Source organism: Lotus japonicus, chromosome 1 (assembly GCF_012489685.1).
Source record: "Lotus japonicus ecotype B-129 chromosome 1, LjGifu_v1.2".
Classification (NCBI taxonomy): domain Eukaryota; kingdom Viridiplantae; phylum Streptophyta; class Magnoliopsida; order Fabales; family Fabaceae; genus Lotus; species Lotus japonicus.
Genome location: NC_080041.1, coordinates 123,335,515 through 123,356,712, shown reverse-complemented (window position 1 = coordinate 123,356,712; position 21,198 = coordinate 123,335,515). Strand labels below are relative to the sequence as shown.

General features: G+C 36.6%; 3 protein-coding genes across 4 annotated transcripts; 1 reads left to right on the top strand and 2 right to left on the bottom strand.

Annotated features, from left to right (window-relative positions):
- Nucleotides 1-1,292: 1,292 nt before the first annotated feature.
- On the bottom strand, nucleotides 1,293-10,474 carry LOC130730136 (uncharacterized). 2 transcript variants are annotated; one of them, XR_009016251.1, is made up of 12 exons: nucleotides 8,057-10,474; nucleotides 7,685-7,924; nucleotides 7,456-7,585; nucleotides 7,029-7,181; nucleotides 6,664-6,899; nucleotides 6,483-6,552; nucleotides 5,734-5,940; nucleotides 5,263-5,495; nucleotides 3,089-3,167; nucleotides 2,813-2,953; nucleotides 1,879-2,188; nucleotides 1,293-1,798 (listed from the first exon to the last, which is right to left on the bottom strand). XR_009016251.1 is itself a non-coding variant. In XM_057582047.1 (12 exons), the coding sequence occupies exons 1-12, from the start codon at nucleotides 10,369-10,371 to the stop codon at nucleotides 1,875-1,877; spliced, it is 4,005 nt and encodes a 1,334-aa protein (XP_057438030.1). In that variant the 5' UTR covers nucleotides 10,372-10,474; the 3' UTR covers nucleotides 1,293-1,874. The 2 variants fall into 2 exon arrangements, 1 of the variants encoding a protein (XP_057438030.1); XM_057582047.1 differs by having other exon boundaries at nucleotides 1,293-1,878; nucleotides 1,992-2,188.
- A 2,032-nt stretch (nucleotides 10,475-12,506) lies between these two features.
- On the top strand, nucleotides 12,507-15,583 carry LOC130730135 (uncharacterized). The gene is made up of 3 exons (XM_057582045.1): nucleotides 12,507-12,659; nucleotides 14,005-14,146; nucleotides 14,816-15,583. The coding sequence occupies exons 2-3, from the start codon at nucleotides 14,137-14,139 to the stop codon at nucleotides 15,178-15,180; spliced, it is 375 nt and encodes a 124-aa protein (XP_057438028.1). The 5' UTR covers nucleotides 12,507-12,659; nucleotides 14,005-14,136; the 3' UTR covers nucleotides 15,181-15,583.
- A 948-nt stretch (nucleotides 15,584-16,531) lies between these two features.
- Nucleotides 16,532-19,778, bottom strand: LOC130730134 (cytokinin dehydrogenase 1-like). The gene is made up of 5 exons (XM_057582044.1): nucleotides 18,998-19,778; nucleotides 18,563-18,690; nucleotides 18,005-18,265; nucleotides 17,515-17,777; nucleotides 16,532-17,044 (listed from the first exon to the last, which is right to left on the bottom strand). The coding sequence occupies exons 1-5, from the start codon at nucleotides 19,647-19,649 to the stop codon at nucleotides 16,720-16,722; spliced, it is 1,629 nt and encodes a 542-aa protein (XP_057438027.1). The 5' UTR covers nucleotides 19,650-19,778; the 3' UTR covers nucleotides 16,532-16,719.
- Nucleotides 19,779-21,198: the final 1,420 nt, after the last annotated feature.

Sequence of the window (21,198 nt, the reverse complement as noted above, 5' to 3'; positions counted from 1 at the left end):
TTGATTACGCATACGTCATAAGTTTCAAAAAAATTCTAAAAAATGCAATCATACATTTAACTTTAAGTGAAAGCATGAAGATATATATATATATATATATATATATATATTTTCCTTAAAAAAAAAAGATATATATATTTTTTTGAAATGATGAATTATTGAAGAAAACTGCATGCAAAATGTTCTTTTAATAATTTACGTATAACCTAAAGGTTGGGAATAATGATTTTTTAATAATCTATGTATAAACTAAATGTCAGGAATAATAAATTTGAAATTTTGAACAAAAACTATTAACCAACGCATAATGAATAGGAATATAAATATATAATTATTATCTGATAGGTATTGGCTCAATAAAATCAGAAAAAGGCAAGAGAAAGTTGTCACAACTCTGGCCATGAATTTGAGAGTGACATTCTCTCATAATCAATATTCTACAATTCTTTCTTTATTGTAAATATAGCCTTTTTCTCAAAATAGGAATATAATTATTATCTGATAGGTATTGGTTAAATATAATTATTACCAAGGCCCACAATTTTTTTCTAACCTCTCTCAACCCTAACTCCATCTTCTCTAGCTCTCTCTTCGCAAAGTAACCTCTACCAAACAAAGCACTAATGTTACGAAATAATCTCAATCCATTGACTCATATTTGAAAGAGGTAATTCACAACTATTTATTACAAGATTAATTTATATTCATACATAATCTTCTCCCGATTTGCAACAACGCTACATATACAGACATAAACAAGAGACATCTTGCAGATACACACTCATTCTACCCTAATCTTAATTCTCTCTTAGATTTGTTGACTTGAGCGTCTGAGCATTGTATACTAGAAGGAGACCATGCACAAAGAAGCATTTCAGTTCATAGGATACAAGTTGTCACTCTTATTAAGGTTTAGTAATTCTACACTCAAACATTGACGTCATCTGCATCAAATCGCATTCTCATTCAACTCTATCGTGAATTCGTGATGACTACAATAATGCAACAGAACTGCACGCCTTCACAAGGAGTCCTAGTGTTCACAAAGCAAACAGTAATCACTAATCAAGACGACTATCATGTGGAGATGAACCAGCCACCCCAACCAGGCCCACCACCAATAGCCTCCCGAGTTCAAGATTGAAAAAAAAATGAAAAATCACAACAATAAATATATAGATCCTATGAGGATGAAAACTTACAAAACTATGGCAAATATAAAAATGTGATGAAATGAATTTTACCTTACACTAAAAATGAATCAAAATATGATGAAAGAGAAGAAGAAAACATACTAAACAATATTTAATTAATATTTTCCCCATTCATGATATGGCTTGGATACTGGCAGACAAACAAACAATATTTGATGGCATTCTTTAGAAAGTAGAAACCCATTCACTACATGCTTCCTGTTGAGGTTCTCAATCCAGAACATTGATACATGATAACTAAAACAACATTGTGGAAATTGACAAAATAATGAGGCCAAACTACATTGGCCCCTTAGTCCTTGCTGGACTCTATAAATAACCCACTTCCCTATGTGAAAAACTCTTCCAGCAACAAGCAATGGATAAAGGGCAGGTAGGTGTATAGCATCAATGCCTTGCTATCATTTAAGTTAGTGAAGCACGTATCTGACAGTTGGCGGAGCCTGTTCTTGCCTCATTGATAAACCTTTAGTTCTTGGCTATTTGAAGCTAAACACCACTATAGCTCACGCTTGCTGTATCGACGTACAATCTTATTTTGATTAATGGTCTGAATCAGACCAAAAGAATAAAGCAGTTATGGCCTAAGTCCGACCAAAAGAGGAAACGATTAGTAATGGCCTGAGTAACTTTCAAGTGGACCTAGTATAAGAGTCACGGTTACCTGCAAAAGCAATTTTAAGCCTCTTATCCAACACCACCATGAAGCTTGGGTCCATAAAAAATAAGAAGGCCAGGCATAGGAACATCGATGCCCTTGTCTGAGTATCCTCTTACCATCGAGAATATGACTGTCCATATGTCCTCCAATGATCCTGTCCATATCGTCTGTAATAAGTTTTGTCGAAGGGAGATTTATAACCCTCAGATTGTCTTCCATTCCTAAAAACGTCTGGTGATCTCCTGCATGTGCCACCTCTATTAACTTGCTCAGATGCTTTTCTTATCTCCTCATCTAGATCATACTCCGAGCGCTATCATCAATGAAAGTAGAAGCTTATCAGTTTTGAATATTAGTTACAAACAATAAACGCTTGGTGAAAATTAAGGAACTGAACTAAGTCTAAAACTTTGAACAACTTCCTATGCAACTAAAGCAGGAAAATGCAAAACAAAGGAGAAAAGTCTGCCCATTAAATCTCATACCAAAATTATGATATATCCCAACATATAGAGCCAGGAGGCACGTTTCACAGTTAATGAAGCCCATTTCATGTCATACAGACAATATGAGGTGTCATATCATAATCAAATTTTTGTACCCCTTTTATATGAGAATAGAAGACACAGATCTTTAGTTCAGAAAACTAGTGTACAAGTAAATTCACAAAAGGGACCTAAGTACTGACTACTAGGGTCAGCTCCAACAAGAGCAAGTAGCATGTTATGTGTTTGCTCCAACAAGAGTGTTTTTAGACAAGTTTGAACTTAAGCATTTCATTAGAGCATATTTTTGCTTTTCATGCAGAAGTTAATTATGCATTAAGATTCATTAACTAGCAAAAACTCATGCATTCGGTAGAGCATATTTTCGCTTTTCATGCAGAAGTTAATGATGCATTTAGATTCATTAACTAGCAAAAATTCGTGCATACAACCTTGGCAGGGTCTGAAAGCACAGCATATGCCTCTCCAATCATTTTGAAAAGTCTATCCGCGTCCTTGTGAACCTCCTGTGAAATTTCCTTCCACACTCGGCCTTCATCTCCAACTTCACTTCTTGCCAACAACTGACCAGCCTAGATTCACGCCAAAAAAGAGTTTTGAAACATTAGTTTTGAGAACTAAACATGTGGGCTAGAAACTCCTTTGTAACCAAAAAAATAAAATAGTCATACTAAGTTAATATAATGCAGGCACAGAAAGACTCAAACCTTATCTGGATGATGTCTGAGAGCTGCCTTGTGGTATGCCTTCTTGATATCAGATGCTGTATCATCTGGTTTAATTCCTCTGGTGTTGACATTGGAAAGAACAGGATTTAGATTTGGATGTTCTAATTAGCAACTATCTACTAGAAAAGTCTGAAGTTCAATGCATAGTTACTCAACATGAGATGATGGTCTGGAGATAATGCCAAATATAACATTCTAATCGCTAGTTACACTACTAGACTCTAGCTCCTAAATAAACAGGGAACAAATAGGGCTTACAAGGAAATATATAAAATAATCCTTAGATATAATCTAAACACAATCAAGATATTGAAATTATTTTTCATATATTTTAACACTCCCCCCAAGCTAAAGCTTACTAAACTTAAATTTTAAGCTTGTAACAAATTAAACCTTGAGTAAATTAAAATTTATACTATGAAATTGGAGACTGGTGAGGCTCAAGAGTACCCATAACATAAGTGTGATGAAGGTGCTAAAATCAGTAAAATGTAGCAGCTAAGAAGGTAGTATGTATGATGGTTGCAATAAAGGCAACCTAGTGTTGTGGTGCGGAAGACAACAATAAATAGAGATATAGTCCAAGAAGTCTCACATTGACTAGAGATGCAGTCAAAGTAGTCCTTATAAAGGCTTGGGCAATACTTACCTTCCCACTAAATTTTGTGATTAAGTTAGGTCAATCTTGAATTCTAGGAGAAAGGGACAGCACCCTGTGTCTCAAATGTTATCTTAACCTGCTTGTCAGTGTATACCTAGCCAACAAATGCTGGTAGTGTCACCTAGGATTAGGAATCCCTCCCCACAATTCTATTCTGCACCAAACTGTATCCTTTAGTTACTGCTTCACCTCAAATAATACCCTCCACCCGTTCTGCACCAAACTATATCCTTTCGAAACTGCTTCACCTCAAATAATACCCTGCACCCAATTGTCAGAATTGGCTACCAATTGTATTTGGATCCAGGCTGACCAATAGTAAGTAGTAACATCAGACCTCTTATAATTGGGAACTTTTGTGTTGGGGATTAGGCCACCTTACGATATTATACATTCATTAAATAAAGTTCTATAGTCAACTGCCTCCCTTCCTCAGGCTACTGAGGTGCGTTTCATGGCCTATATACAAGCGTTCCCTCACTCTCATAAACAGACTCAGTCCTTAAAGTTTCCAATTCTTGTCTCCAGTACACTTTCCTCTCCATATATGGGCTGTTCACTAACAGTCGACAATGCATTAGAAGCATGAACAACAACAGTAAAAACCTTTTCTCACAAGGTGGGGTTGACTACATGGATCAAATGATGCTGTGTATATCATGTCTAATGACAGACCATTTACATCCAAATCATTCTCAATGGATTGACTTATAATAGTTATCTTTGATGTCCATCTACCTGTTGTACTATCCTGAATCTGATCTAGCCATCTTACTAGAACTTCTATGATTTTCTGCATACATTCCCAAGCCACGTAAGGTGAGATTGTGCCATCTATTCGACCATAGGTGCAGTCCGCAACTCTCACTCTAATGCCTTCATTCCTGGTTCTATCTTGTCTTGCATGTCTTACAGTTGTGGTAAAAAAATTCCTTAGGCTTGAGTGGTACTTTTGTGTTACACATTACACCCAAACCATACCTCCATATCATCCACTGAGTATGAACCCTATAGTTCACATAACCCTCTATTTCCCGGTAAATTTGTATAATGGATCAAAAAAATAGTTATGTTCTCCAAAAATTTTACGTGTAAGATAAAACTACCTTTTGCTAAACTTACATTCCATATACTGTGTTAGAATACACAGGTATAGCTTAGTCACAATTCACAGAATGTTAACCGTATTAAATTTGATTATAACCGTCCTAAGTCTGTTTCTAAGACATTCTCAATTAATAATTGTATAAATATGACTCATAAAGTGCAACTCAGAAAACTTTCTTTTTTTCGTCTTCCTAACATTAAGTCACAATGCAGCGCCATCCGCTGAGATTCTCAATGTATGTCAGCCATGTAGATCAACCAAAGAGGTGTCACTGCATGGGATTTCGACACATTCCTTTTGTGTAATTTTTCCCGCACAACTTCTTTTGAGATATATTAAGATAAAATGCAGGACAGGAAATCCCCACTTAAATAAAGAACTTACAAGATGAGGTAAAAGTCCAAGGCAGTCCCCTTCTTGGCTTGTTCTTCCACTGAGAGCAGACGTTGATGAGCTTGCCTTGATTCTTTCCCACCATTTGATCCACTTGGAGAGTTAGACTGTTTGGCCTTTTCATTGGATTGAGTTTCAAGAACAGATATAAGGCTCCTGAAGTCACAAGCTGCTTGTTCGTAATCTCTGACCATTACATGTAATGAGGCTCTTCTTGAAATTGCCTGCAACATAAGGGCAATCAGATTCCCCATCGCCTCCATTTGTAAATAATTACAGTGAAACAATTCAATTCCAATGAAATTTCTGTTAATAGTCCATATTACTTCCCAGTTCTCAACTTTTAATAGGTTAAGCTAGCACCTAGGATGAAAATCCAAATACGCCTCATTTTTGTACTAAGGAACCACCAAAGATGTTATCTTTATTTTACCTAATTGAAGGGACTTCAGAAAAGAATACCTTTGCATAATTTCCATTGAGGGCCATAGCCATGCTGCAGTCTGCAATGGCATCAGTAATTTGGCCCAAAGCTTGATAAGCAGCAGCACGGTTGCAGAAACATATTGCTGTGAAAGGACGTGATTTGACATTACTAGATAAAGCAACAGTGTAATTCTCCACTGCTTCCGTATACTTTCCCAACTTAAAGTTTTCATTTCCTGCACTCTGTTTTTAAGAAGAACAATAATAAGAATCAATATATTTATACAGGAATTACACCAGTAGTTATCTGAAATGATACCAAACTTTAAATCTGAAACCGATTCAAATATAGGGTGAGAATTTAACCTAATTATTCTCATGTATAAATCTGAATTAATTAGGATGTAGGAGTTAAAAAAGACATATTAGTCATATCATATATTCCAAAAGTGACACAGAAATATCCACTATTCTAGTGACGACCGTCAGAGAACTACATAATGATACTATGTTAATTGTCAGGACTTAGGATGCTTTTCTCTTGACAGAGGTTCTCACAAATAAAAAATTATTAAACAAATGTATTACTAAGTACTAAGTAGTAACTACTGACTAGTAAGATATGACATCATAAATATATAGGATCCCTATAAAGGAAAAGCATAGCAAGTTTGCAGTATGCACCACAGTTGACATGTGACTAGACCTGGAGCCTGTCAAGACATTTCAATAATTACAGTTTGCATTCACGCATTAATTTAGGAAGGTGGACATCTTGAAATTACCTTGAGGGCTTGCAGTTCTCGTATTGTGGCAGCTAATGACAGCAAGTCTTCCACGTTATCAACCGAACATCTAAATGATTCCAAAAAGCACAAGACATCTCAAGCATTTGAAAAATTGAAATATATCTTGATTGAAATGGCAAAAGAAAAATTAGCCTTGCATAACGAAAGATTGAATTACTTGTCATTGACAGTAGCTACTTGCTGTAATTTATCAAGAACATTCAGTGATGCCTCAAGCTTTCCCAAATGAAAGTAACACTTGGATATCAATGACCACCTCCACAATTTTACACTTGAGTAACTATCAAACATGGAACCATTCAATTTGTTTGCACTGTTTGCCAAGGCAAGATTCTTTTCTGCAAGGCATTGACTCTGTTCACAAAGCTGAATTGCATCTTCATACTTTTGCAGCTGCAAGGCGTCACCATCAATACATAGAACTTTATATCAGCCACAATAATATTTCAATAAAACAACAACAAAAATGCATAATAAGAATGCTTAAAGATGAGTGGGGAAAACATTTGGAATAGAAAATACCAAATATAAAGCTTCTGCCTTCATTTGGAGCAACTTTTCTGAGTATAAACTTATAGACAATGCCTTTGTAAGTAGTTTTAAAGCAGAACCAGTTGCATTAGAGTTCCTATCCTTCAAACGCTCAGCAGCGTCATTCATACACTTAACCACTTCCTGTTGATATGGAACAGAATAACACATATAATAATGAGCACATCATGCGAGCGAACAGAAAAAGATAGAAGAGCAGAAGTGAAGATTAATTCCTGCTGGACAGACTAATAACTAAGGTAGTAAGGGTAACCAATTCAAACTTGTGATGATAATAAAATGGAAATTTCTAGAAAAGGAAATAATAGTTGACACAAAATGAAAGTATTTCAAAAAGTGTGTCAAGATAAAATTATCACAGTTTTGCTATTCACATAAAAGTAAATCATTGAAGTACCTGAGCCTTCTGTAAACCTTCAGCTGCTTCAACTATAACCCTCCGATCCAAACAAACAACATTTCCCGATTCCAAGCACTTATTATAACACTGCAGAGCATTTTCAATTTCCCCTAGCAAAAGGTGACAGCTAGAGAGGAAAACCATATTTCAATACATGTGTGGAGGAAAAAATAGAAACCACTTTGTTTTATAAACCAAGATAACACAATGACAAACAAACCCTTACTTAGCGGTTCTCAGCTGTATTTTCACAAAGGTGGGGTCCAGAGAAGTAACCATCATGCAATCCTCCAGAGCTTCTCTAATTCTTCCAAGGCTCATGCGTGTTGCTGCACGGTTACTATAGCACAGTAAAAGAGGCTTAAGGCAGCATCCTGATCTTTCGCATGACGGAACAGAATTTATTCCTTGTGTATAGAAGGCCTCAGCTTTAGAAAGATCCCCATCTTTATGGGCATGGTTCCCCCTAGATAAAATAATGATTGCACATGAAAATAATGAATGTCAGTTCTAACAACACCTAACCAAAATCAGCATAACCAAATATCCAAAATGATTAAAATATATTTGAAAGGGCAGGTTTATTTCTGGTCAGCACCTAAGTCTCCATTTGTAACAGGCTTCTTCAATTGTAGCTGACGATGCACCAGCACCACCCCTTTCCTCGAACTGGTCATTTATTTGAGACCTATCCATCACATCAGAATGTGATGAGATGTTGGCAGTGATAAGAGGTGAAGATTGTACAGAAGAAGCAAACTTCCCATTCAAGTTGGGCGAGATAACAAATGAGTCACACCCTACTTTCCTCCTAAATTTCTTCTTTTGTTTACGCTTAAACGATGATGAAGTACCCTCTACTGTTGATGATGCGGAAAATGTAAAATCTTTCTTCTTCGAATCACTTGGACCATGAACAAAACAAAGTCCACCAGGCTTTTGTTTATCAGAGTTTAAGGTGAAGTCAAACCCAGCATCTGCCAAAGCACCACATGTGCTGCTACTGCTGAACTGCTCAGTTTTCATATTAGGCCAGACCATTTCAGGCCCAGAATATTGAGCATCACCACCAGCAGAACTTCCATTAGATGACTTGCCACTATCTAAATCTCCACATCTTTGAGCAGTTGTATTATTACCTTCTCTTCCTAGAGTTTCCAGGTGTTCCTTTTTATTATCAGTAGAAATTTTTGAGTGCAGATCATTTAATTCTTCTGCAGCTTTTACATCTTGATCATCTGCTGCTATTTCCTGATAAGGAGAAAAATCCATGGGTGAGAGGCTACCAGAAGAACCAGGGGTTTGGAGCGGACTGCTTTCCTTTGACAAATGATCTGTCTGTTTCTTATTCAAGGAATGTGGCTTCAATTTTCGCCCCAAACATTTTGATCCTTTTCCTTTAGAAAATCTGCTCTTTGGTGTCGATTCTAACTTTTTATTTAACTTTGGAAACAAGTTTTCTCTAAAACAAGAAGGATCCCATGTTGGGGGTTTAAAGTCCGTAAAAGACTCTTTGGATGCCTCTTCACTACTTGCAAAACAATTATTGCACTTCTCATTATCTGCACTGGATGAATGGCCCATAGAAGCATAATTTGGATGGGAATCGAGACCGCATGACGAGCAGGTAAATGGTGCTGCAGCTCCATTCACTTGTGATTCTTCAGACACACAACATTCTGGAATTTTGCCACCCTGGAAATCTCTGGCACCTTCCTGACTAGTGGATGGCTCAGTGCAAGGTATTCCTGCAGAACCGCAACCAATTTCATTTTGAACGTCATTTTCTCTGCATGCTTTGACATGTTTCCCTCCAATATTATCCAAATCAGCATCAGTACCATCAAGATTAACTCCTGAACTATCACTAACACAGCCAAAAACCTTGTCACTTCCTCCAAACACAAAACTAGCGCTACTATTTACAAATGAATTCATTGAATCTCTCGTGGTATCAACACCCTCAGAATGGTTGATGTTCAATTTCTTCATCTCATCTGTTATCTTATCTGCAGGAATATCATCACTATAAAGAGCAGAAATAGCAGAAATGCTTTCAAATGCACTCTTACACTTATCATCATCACACTGATCAGCATCTTTATCACAATTAGGATTTGTTTCCACCGTGGTACTAAAAACACCAACTCCATGGGTCGAGTTTCTCAGGCCATCAACAGACTCCTGCTGTTTCATATTAACACTCGACGTTTTACTGCTACCATTCTTGTCGCCTGCAACTTCATCCTTACTTCCCCTCTCCTCATCATCATCAACAAGTCCGGAATTCCCCACACCTAGACTAGTTTTCCCCATTTCTACGTTCGAACTCGAAGCCAAATTGCTTCCACCAGCACTAAAAACGAATCCTGCAGAATCAAACTCCCCATGTTCTTCCCTTTCACTACTCTTTTCCCCTCCCTCACGAGGCGAAACCGATTCCACGTCGCTCCGTTTAGCACAAAACACAAATTCCACACTCTCACCTTTCCTACACTCCGATTCTTCCTCACCCGAGCCCTGCTCGGAATTCAAATCCCTAGCAGAACCAGAATCGCGGTTCCTAGCAGTAAACACAAAACCCTCTCTCCCAAAGCCACGATGACGGTTCGGGTTCTCGGAACCACAACCGCCATCGTTAGCTCCATCGCCACTCTCTGCTCTGCTAAAGCTACCAGTTACCTGATCGGAGCGAAAAGGGTTGAAGCCGGAGGAGGATGCGGAAGATTCTTCTCCGGCGGGGGTTGTTCTGCCCCTGGACCTGGCCGACTGTTTCCTCAGCTTGACGAGCCGGGGCCTCGACCTCCCGCGGGCGGTGGAAGGGTTTAAGACGTCGGCATTGAAAGAGGGATGCGAGGTTGTGTCGGTGGAGGAGTTGATCGGAGATTGGAGGTGTATCGCCGCCGGCGACATTGACGTGAGAGAGAATTGGGAGGAGTAGGGTTTTGAAATGGAGGTGTGTTGGTGGTTCAGAGTTCAAATTCCTACACTCCTCCTCTCACGCAATTGAAAATAGCTGGGCATTAATTATTTTTTATAACAGTATTCTCGTTTAATTGGATTTTTTTCAGGAGAAAAGTAGATTAAGGTAATTTTGGTAAGTTCATATAAATTTAGAATAACGTTCAAAAAATATATATAAATTTAAAATAAATTTAATGCTAGCAATTACCATAACTGCATTTCTTAAGAGATGTGAAATAGTGGTTTGATTTTTATAAAAAAGAACGAATAGAGTATTAGAGTTATTTATTTAAAGTAAGGGCATTAAAGTAAGTTTTTCTTAAGACACTCTTTTTCTTGTTTTGTGGCAGGAGATGGTGGAGAAACTCACAAGCCACAATGTCTTTTTATAGTAAAGGATATGAAAATAGGTTAGGTTATGTTAGGTCTTGCTTAAATAAGTTTGGGTCTACTTAAAACAATGAATAATGTTATGTTTACAAACAATTTTTCACCTCCACCCTACCTAAAGAAGAAGAGAAATGAGAGAAATGAGTGATATGATTTGTTATGTGACAGGAAATGCAGGGAGAGAAAGGAAGAAAAACGTGTGGAAATGAGATGAAAGAGAAAGTGAAGTGTTTATATATCATTACTCTAAAACAATTCAGGCCTAAGCTTAGCCTATTGTTTGTCATAGGCTTTCTCTTAGACAGTTAGACCTGAGTCTGATCTTTTTTAGAGTTTAGTCTGACTTGTAACTTATTTAAAAATTTGTTTTATAGTAAGACATTCTAGTAGATTGACAAGTATATTTAAAAGCATGTCAAAGGTTAACGAGCTAAATTATCTTAAAATCTATATAACATTTAAGTTAAAGTAAATAGGTCGTCAATCAATTACAAAAGAGGTTTATACGGTTAAATCACTATACTCTAACAAGTTCAAACATATAATTAAGCGAATAAGTATATAATTATAAGATATTATAAAAATAATTAAATAAATTTATATTAATTATGCATTAAAAATATTAATTATATTTATTTGGATGGGCTGACCAGTTAGACTTACAATGTTTTTTTAGTAACTCAAACCTGAGTTTTTAATTAAATAGACTTTTAAAAAAGTGTTGACATTTTTTATTTATTAATTTGGTATGACTTGAACCTGATTTATTCTAGGTCATTAGCTCCTGTCAACGGTCTGACCTACTTCCATCATTAGTTGTAAGTTAGTCATTTTCCCTCCATTTTACTTGCTCTCCCAAACAACTCAACATCCCATTTTCATGACATTATTTGGGTTGGCTCTAATTTTCATTCAATCAAAAATCAATCTTTTTTGTGTGGTTACATACAACATCTAAGGCTGTGTTTGGATGGTTTTAATTTTATGATTTGAAAATGTTAAAAATAAAAGTTAGTTTTCAATTATATAAATCGAAATTTAGGTTTTTGTGGTTTTCAATTTTTAAGAATTATTATAAAAAAATTCACAATAGTCACTATCATTGTTAAACAACTTTTTATATGTATTACTTGGGGGCTGTGATAGTGGTAGAGGTGGATGTTACCTAATGGAGGTGAATGTTACTTGAAGGCGGTGACTGACGATGTGGAAGCTGATGGATGGCGGTGGCGGTGGTGGAAGCAATGATGGTGGTGACATTGGTGATGGTGGTAGTGACGAAGATGGTGGTCGTGGCGATGGTTGAGGTTGGCGATAATGGTGGTGAAAGGTGGGGAACATGAGGGTGGTGGCAGCGGCGGCGACCGCAATAGTAGTGACAGTGATGATAGTGGAGTAGTGACAGTTGTGGTAATGACAATGACGGTGATGACGGCTAGTAATAGTGACAATGATAGCGATAGTAATGACGATGGTTGGGGTGAAGATTGACAGTAAAATCGATGCTAGAGGGTGATGGCGGTGGTCAAAGTGGTGGTACTAACAAGTTTTATTCTTAAATTTATACTTGAAAATCAAAAACTCGCAAACATCCCGAACAGACCTAAACAATAACAATTACCTACTTTTTCTATATTTTATTATTTTTACCACTTGATTTCTTTCCTTTTATTTCCAGACATACGTCCAAACAACTAGAAAAGAGTCGTAAGAGGAAAGAAAAAATGCAGACACGTGGCACGCAGAGCTCAACACACGCAACACAAGCCTCAATAAAACCCCAGAATATGTCGGTTCGGTTCTTCTCTTCTCCGATCTTCAATACTTCCCTTCATTAACAGTTTCAGGTATTGCTCTATTCTTCTTTCACAAAGAAATTAAATTAGGTTTTTCTTGATGATTTGCGTTTTTCTCTAAGTGTTGATTTGGATTTTGGAATTTCGCAAATACTGGATTGAATAGTGACTGGGTATGCTGAATTCGTGTACTAGTTACTTATGATTGTTGAATTGTACCTTTGAGTGAGCAACTATAATGGGAAATATTTTACACCCAAATTCTGGTAGCAAATGAGTGTTACTTGATACCCTTGTGTTATTTATCCCTTTCAAAGATGCTATGCACAGATTATAGTACATGAAAACAACTAGTATAATTATATACAATACAATAAGGGATATAAAGTACTAATTACTGGGGCATCTATTATTTCAACTAGAGGAATTCCACATTCCCCCTCCTAGTAGGGTTTTACTCTTTAATTTTGCATGTTAGAGTTGCAATTGCAGTTTAATCTTTCTCTTCTAAGTTCTAATTTGTGATAAAAGCAGAAAACCTCTGAATGTTATTTATCCAACAAAAAAGGGAGATCAGCTACTTACAACAAAGTAAAATACTCTGGGACACATAGAATCAATTGCCAAATGTGAAAGAAACATAGATATCCAGAGACTTCAATAAGCAATCTCTTTTCCAAGGAAGCACGAACACTTCAAAATAATAGCTGTGTCGGACACATTTATTTTGGATACTTAATGGTCATTTTGGATACTTCTAGTTATATTTTGCAATTGTTTACTTTTATTTTTTTAACTTTTTTACAAATGTATAGATGGGAATATCACAATAATTAGATAAGTGCTTACACATTGGTTTTCTCTTTTGATTCATAATTTGTGCTTTTACATTAATTTATATGTATTGTTGCTGTCTATAAATGCTTAGATTTTGCTCTATCCTCCTGTGTGTACTGTGTCATATTGTATCCTTGTCTCACTCTCATGTCATATGACTCATATCTATGCTTTCTATATCTGCACCCAAGCCAATGGCTGCCGATTTTACCTCAAAATTCTGCTCACCTACCTCGACCCCCCTACACCTTCGCTATTTTTTTCTGTCAGGAGGTTGACAGGGGCGCATTCGCACTGCCAGCTGTCTATTCTGTTATGCTCATGATCCACTAGTCAATTTGGGCCAACTAGTGAATATTCATTGCTTCCTCCCTCTCATCCCTACTCCGCCCATACTTTCTTAGCATGGACTTTGGTTTTAGTTTCAGTGCCTAACACTTGAGTGATTATTGGTTTCCATAGTCCTTCTCTATTTTGGAGTAATTATTCCAGATAATCTTGTGTCATACACATTGGATAGGATCAAAATGCTACTGTTTTAATCGAAATCATTGTGTAGGTTAAGGATTTCAGAAGATCTTGTGGAATGTGGAGAATTCAGCATTACCAAGACAGCGAATGAACCATAACAGGAATCAACTGCAGGTCTATTAATGCAAGTTTAATCTTTCCTGGAGTGAAAATTGATAAAATGATGAGCGGTGAGTGCTATCTTTAATTGCTTTATTTTATCTGAAGCTCAGTTTGAACACTTCTTCGTCAGGATTAAATGTTTGATATTACTCTGTTAATAGTGCCGTCCGGAATGTAAATTCTGTCAATCAATTCACTTGGGTGAAGCCATAAACAAATGTGCTTTGTAGTAAAGTGCAAGGCCATCAAATTGCGGGTGGGGGTGGGGGGGGGGAGCACTGAGCACATCATTACTATTGAATTAATGGGAATGGAATTTATTTGTTTATTAGAAGGAAAGAATGGAATCAATAAGTGAAGCATGCCAAAGCAATGCCATGCTAGCATTTTTAAGACTTATTCATTCAAAGACTATATAGACTTTTCGTGGAAATCTTTCAGACATGATCCAAACTTTTCTTCAGTATTTGGCCTGCTGAAGTCTTAATAGTATACGAGTTTCTTGACTTGTATTTTTCCATCTAAACAGTTTTATAGTTATAGAGCTGTGCAATAAGGCATGTTAGAACACCGTCATGGAAAGAGGCTAGGCTGAACTAGACTGTATAGTTAATAGGGATCCTCTTCTTCGTAATTCTGTATTGTAGACTTTTATTTTACTTTGTTTTCTTTCTTTGATGTAATGGTCATGTTACAAGATGCCCTTGTTAAAGACTCTGTCTTCATGAGTTCAACAGATAAAAATCAGAGCAAGCTTGTCCAGGATGTTGTAGCTGACACCACTCCTTCTGAGATGGATGACAAAGATGTTGCAGAGACAAAGATAGTTGATAGGAAAGGTGGAGAAAATTGTCCAAAGGGTGCACCTCTTGAGGAAATTGGTGCATCAGGGGATGTTAACATGGAAGTACCCATAACACCTGATGATGTTATTCGGGCCGGGGGATTTGGTGCGAGAGATGATATCGGTAGCTTTCTTCCTGTTGCAAGTGATTCTACTGACTTTGAAGCATCCATCCGAGATGCACGAGATTATGAGGAACCACAGGGTGAAGTTAGCAGGCCTGGCCTTGGCTGGACTGGTACTACCAAAGAGGAATGAGTTACTAATACATGCACTGGTATTCGTAGCTTTTGTTTTTTAATTGTGGGGATCATCCCTGTGTTTCTGGCTGATATTAACTGGTTCTGGTGCTTGTTAGATATTCAAATAGTCAAGTGATACTGAAAAATATCTTGTTAAGAATGCTAATCGAAGATTTTCTTGTAAAACTAGTTGGTTTGTTAGCTAGATTAGTAGATTTTGGTTTGTCCTTTTGAAGTGGCGTATTACATTATACACTACAAGTCACTTAGAACTTCTTTGTATTCACTCTCTCTGTTCAAAAGCTGAAATGTAACACATAGCTTGCCTACTCTAAACTGAAGAAGTTATAGTGTTTTTAGGAATAAGATGGGATGTAACCTCAGCAGTGTGTAAATATTGGAGATTATATTAACTTTTACAGTATCTTGTTATATTTATAAGGTGGTAGAAAGATCAACCGAAAATGTTATACACAAATTCAAGTTAGGTAGATGAAACCAAAAAGTGATGAATGAGGCGTTTAAGCGGATGTGCCAATGATTGAGAAGAGACAGATTAGATTAGTAAAAATTATATTTTATGGAAAATAGAAACTTGTTTATGATGGTTAGGTTAAATAACATGATATGATAGGTGTTCTGAATAAAAACAGTATATGAAACTAAAAAATTTACCAACAAAAATGAGGAATTTTTTTACTCATAATATTTACATTTGGGCCATCTAAAATAAAATTGGTATTTTAGAGGATAAAATGTAGAGATAACAGTTGATTTTAATCCGCATTTAAGATTAAATATACATTTTTTTATAGGCAAATGTTAATGGATAGTAAATTAGTTCCATCACCAAGGTTTGAACCCAAAACCTTTACCCATCAGCATTTAAGATTAAATATACATACACATGTAAATGAAATTATGATCTATTCAAAATTCAATCATTGATCTTTAGATCAAGGTTTCACATTTTATCCTCCAGAGTGCAACCTAACTTTAAAAAAGTTCAATATTCAAGAACTTAAAGAAAATCCACTATTTGAATAGACTTAGTTGTTACTATTAGGCAGAGTATGAGAACCTAACTAGTTACTCTAGATGATAAAGAAAGTCATTATACAATTTACTATAAATCTACAAGTATATAAATAAATAATCACAATATCAGCATTGATTTTTCAGTTTCTAAAGTGCCCAACCACTTTAGAGATGTCAAATCCAAAACATGACAAGATGACAAGGATTCCCATTTAACCTTTGCTTTACTTTCAACATAATTCTTTCCTCTGCTAATATTTCCTTTACAATGGTGGCACAAAGATGTGAACTCATAGTTTGTTGAAAGAAACTGCTTAAAATGTCACCACTAACTCATTACTGGTGTTTTCATCAGTCAATCTTGTCATTATGACCTAAAAAGCTAGCATCCTTTTTGTTGAGAGAAGAAAATGCCAAGGCCAGGGCCATGCCATGCTTGCTTACAATTATTGAGAAAAGAGGAACATATATGACTAGTTGATTACTCATCAATAGTTCACAACCTAAGAGTCTAGGACTAACAGGATGCAGACATTGCCTTTTGAAAGATTCTATGGCCAGGGGCAAGCAGCGCCAGTGGGTCATAGACTCTTTTTCTTTCCACCAATGCCTCCCATCTTGACCCAAAATGGGCTTGCCATTCTTCCTGTGTGCTGTAATGGGGAAGATACTGCTTCACATTGAGTTGAGCATTGGTGCAGAAATCTAAGATCCTCTTGTTTTGGGTTAGAATGTATTCTAAACTGTTTATACCAGTAGAAGATGGTACTGCAGAGGATAGGAATGCCACCAGGTAGAAAACATCTTCCTCTGGGGTAACCAAAGATGTTTTACTGTTCCACCTGGAACAACAAAAAGGGAGAAAGGACCAAAACCATGAGAATAAGACTTTGTCCATTGTGCACTAAGAAAAATCCAGTTCATAAGTTAAAAGGCTTCTCTACAAATTTATTTTAGTACATAAAGAGAATATTGTAAATAATATGTACTAAATGTTATTTGTAAAAACATAATTAATGGATGGATAATATTTTTACGGATTGAGATCATCTATCTTCAAACGGTGTCTCATTTCTTGTCACAACTAATGACATTATGTCATATTAATTAAAAATACATGGATATGACATTTATGAGATTAAATAGGTGGTTTTTAATTGACATGATACAATTATGTTAGTAAGACAGAATGAGACACCATTCGAGGACAAATGATCTTAATCCGTTTACATGGTCCACAACAGAACTCTCAAAAAGTAATGCTATATAATTGGTATGCATCAAGTTTGAGAAGCTAGATAGATAGATATACCTTGTTTGGTTGACAGGGTAAATGAGTATGGGACCATTACTTGTATCCTTAAGAATATTGCCAAACACCTCTTCAGCAAAGGCATGAATCTCACTCCTTGGGATTAGAAGGTTTAGCCAAGGATGAGGAACTTCCCATAAGCCTTTTTCTCTTAGCATGTTCTCAGAAACATGCACTCTATCCAGGAATTCCACGTAAGAAACTTCTGATAGGAAGAGTGTGGGTGGAATATAACTCAGTTGTGACAGTAGGTGATCAACACTCTGCATTTTAAATAGGTAAAAATGAGAACATTTTTTTAGTAGGGAATGTGTTTTTTTCTTCACAATTAAAGCTATACGAGTTAGTACCAATACAAACGAACGTTAGCACTTACTTTGAGAAAAACATGTGAGCGGAACTCTTCTATGGACTGGGATTAAAGTCCGTCCACATTGCACTCAATTGTTATCTAAACATACAGTAAGTTTATTGGCATGCAATATCATACCTGATTCATGGCTTCAGCTTCATCTGGGTTGAAGTATTTTGCCATCTCAAGGCAGTAGGAGGTCCTCCCATCTGAATTGAATTGGCTGGCTTGAAGTGGGTCTTTGGGGTCGAATGATGATCTCCAATGGTTAAGGATGCCGGTGCTATTTATGATCACAAATCCTTCAATATAATCAAATGTGTCTTTGAGTGATATCAAATACTCTTGGTCCCTGGTAAATGTAGAGAATTCTGAGTAGAGCACCCTGATCCATTTTACCTGTCAAAAGGCCATGATTATGTCATAAGAAAAAAAAACTGTTGGAAACTTGTATTTTTGGTCCTTGAAGGAGAGCCTCGGCGTAACAGTAAAAAGTTGTTGTTATGTGACTGAGGACACATGTTCAAGTCCCTTAAACAGTTTCTAGTGTAAAAGCAAAGTAAAACAGCTTACATTAGGCTATTCCCCAGATCCTGCACATAGCAGAAGCTTTAATGCACGTGGTCGTGGATACCCTTTTTATTTATTTATATTTTTGGTGCTTCAGTATTAGAGACATGAATGTACAACACTCACCATCTTCTGCGCTGGTTCAAGAGAAATTCTAGCCCTGGTGATGATGCCAAATTGACCAAGCCCTCCAAGAACACCATGGAAAAGGTCAGCATCTCGGTTCTCTGAGCAGGTAACCACCTCTCCTTTTCCTACAAAGAAGTATTTTGCAAACAAAATTAAGCTCATGTGTGGAAATCCTTTGTACAATTGATTTCAAAGCTAAAATCAATTATCGGAAGAAGCTTGTGTGAGTAGCGTCTGCGTGCCAGAATTGATCTTGGGAAAAGAAAAACTGATATACACATGCTACAAATGGCATTAGTTTACAGAATGCAGCATTCACACTCCAAAGATGGGGCAATTATCCTCATTCAACATGATAAAAGCTCTAACAAAACCACTCCTTGGTTGTTAGTTTGGCCGAAATCTAAACTACAAAATCATGTAGGGTGTTACCTGTGACTACTTCCAACTGCAAGGTGTTACTGATCTGGGGTCCATGCTTGAAGGCTTGTCCACTAATTCCAGCATTTGAAAGAGTTCCCCCAACAGTGAGATGAAGGTAATCTGTCCAAGACTTTGGTGCCAACCCATGTTTCAGAGTTTCATGCAGAATGTTTATCCACAACTCACCCCCTGAGACATCCACAAAAGGGAACTCTCCCCTGTGAACTTTCATTTCATGACCCTGCAGTGACTCCATGTTGATGACTATTCCTCCATGTACCTGTGCCTGACCCTGAAGGGAATGTCCATGGCCTCTAGCAGCAACCTTCAATTCTGATGCAGAGCCCATTTCAAAAACATGCTTTATGGTAAGTGAGATATCAGCAACTGTTTTTGGATATAGCACTGCTAGAGGAGGAAAATGAAAAATGTTGCCAAAGTCCTTGGCTGCATTTTCATTGTCCCTTAAGCTCCATTGGCCTTCAAGAGGTAGTGCTTGCAGTGATGAAAGGATCTCATAGGGTGGAAATGAAACTATTGAAGTGAAAACAGAGTTGTTGCAACCAGAGTCAGCTTTGTGAAGTATAAAATTAAGAAGTATGATGATTTTCATTAATGAAAAAGTATTATGTTCATAGAAACCAGCGAGTTTTGACACCATTTTTTTTGTTTTAATTCTCAAAATTGCTTTGTAATTGTAAGAGAAGAAAATTAGGGGGTTGAATACTGATTTGGGAGGAAGGGTATGGAAGTTGAAGGAGAGGTTTAGAAGAGCATGGATGAGTGGAAGGTTGAGAAGATAATTTGAAGGGGTGACCCCTTTTATAAACAACCTAATACTTTGTAGCAGGTGTCACCAAATGTTTTTTCAATGGTTATGATTTGACTGTTTTGAAAAGAAAAGTAAAGAGATATATAATATAATCAAGGCTTAATTGCAACTTTGGTCCCCGACGTTTACCAATGCCACGATTTTGGTCCCCCACCTAATTTAATTACATGGATGGTCCCCGACGTTGTAGGCCGTGTGCAACGTTAGTCCTACTGTTTATTTCTTAATGAAGGAGGCTTACGTGGACGTCCAATTGGAGAGAGAAATGAGGTATGAGGAGAGAGGGAAGCACGTGAGTATCACGTGACCTTTATCTGAACCCATTATACTCAAACCCCTGACCTCCCTGGAACGAAGAAGGTAACGCGATTTAGATCCCTAGGGTTTCAGATTTGGGTATAATGGGTTCATATAAGGTTCACGTGAGTTCACATGATACTCACGTGCTCCCCTCTCTCCTCAGATCTCCTTTTTCTCTCCAACTAGACATCCACGTAAGCCTCCTCCATTAAGAAATAAACGGTAGGACTAACGTTGCACGCAACCTACAACGTCGGGGACCATCCATGTAATTAAATTAGGTGAGGGACCAAAATCGTGGCATTGGTAAACGTCGGGGACCAAAGTTGTAATTAAGCCTATAATCAATTGAAAAATGAACATTTGAGTTTGTGATATTTTCATAAGTTAATTGGTGGTGTATGTATTTCAACGTGTGTGTCAACAATAAATTTCAACACACCATCATATTAGTTTTCAGATTATATGAAATAGCAAACAACACCTCAAGCTATGCCATCATTTTCATGTTTCCTACTTATATCAACTTATTGCCCATTTGTTTGGTGTTGTTGACATCTAACACAAATGGGTAAACACTAAACACATATCTCAATACATTAACGAAGAAATAAATTTTTTCATGTCAACTTAAATATAAAACAACATTGAGTTCAATCTTAATTCAAACAAACACTTTTATGCTAATGATCGAAATGACTGCGTGAAAAAATTGTAACTTTATCTCACAATCATGAAATTAGTGCTATATAAAAAAAATCCTCTCAAGTATTTGAAGAAAGACAGAAGAAAGCAATGCACCTTCCATGGTTCCTCTTCTTTCTTCTCAGCTTCGAGTTTCAATTCTATGAATACTTAGATATAATACGCGTGTTTTATAATAGTAGGAACTAATGTATGATATTCTCATAATTTTTTTGTTATTAGTATAGATTTGTTCCTTTATATTTTAATATAAAAATCATTAATAACTAGTAACGTGTAATTAGTATTAATATAATATTAAATACATATTAATGAGGGGTTATACTATTAAATGGTTGATGATAAATTGATGAGGAAATAATAATGAAAAAAT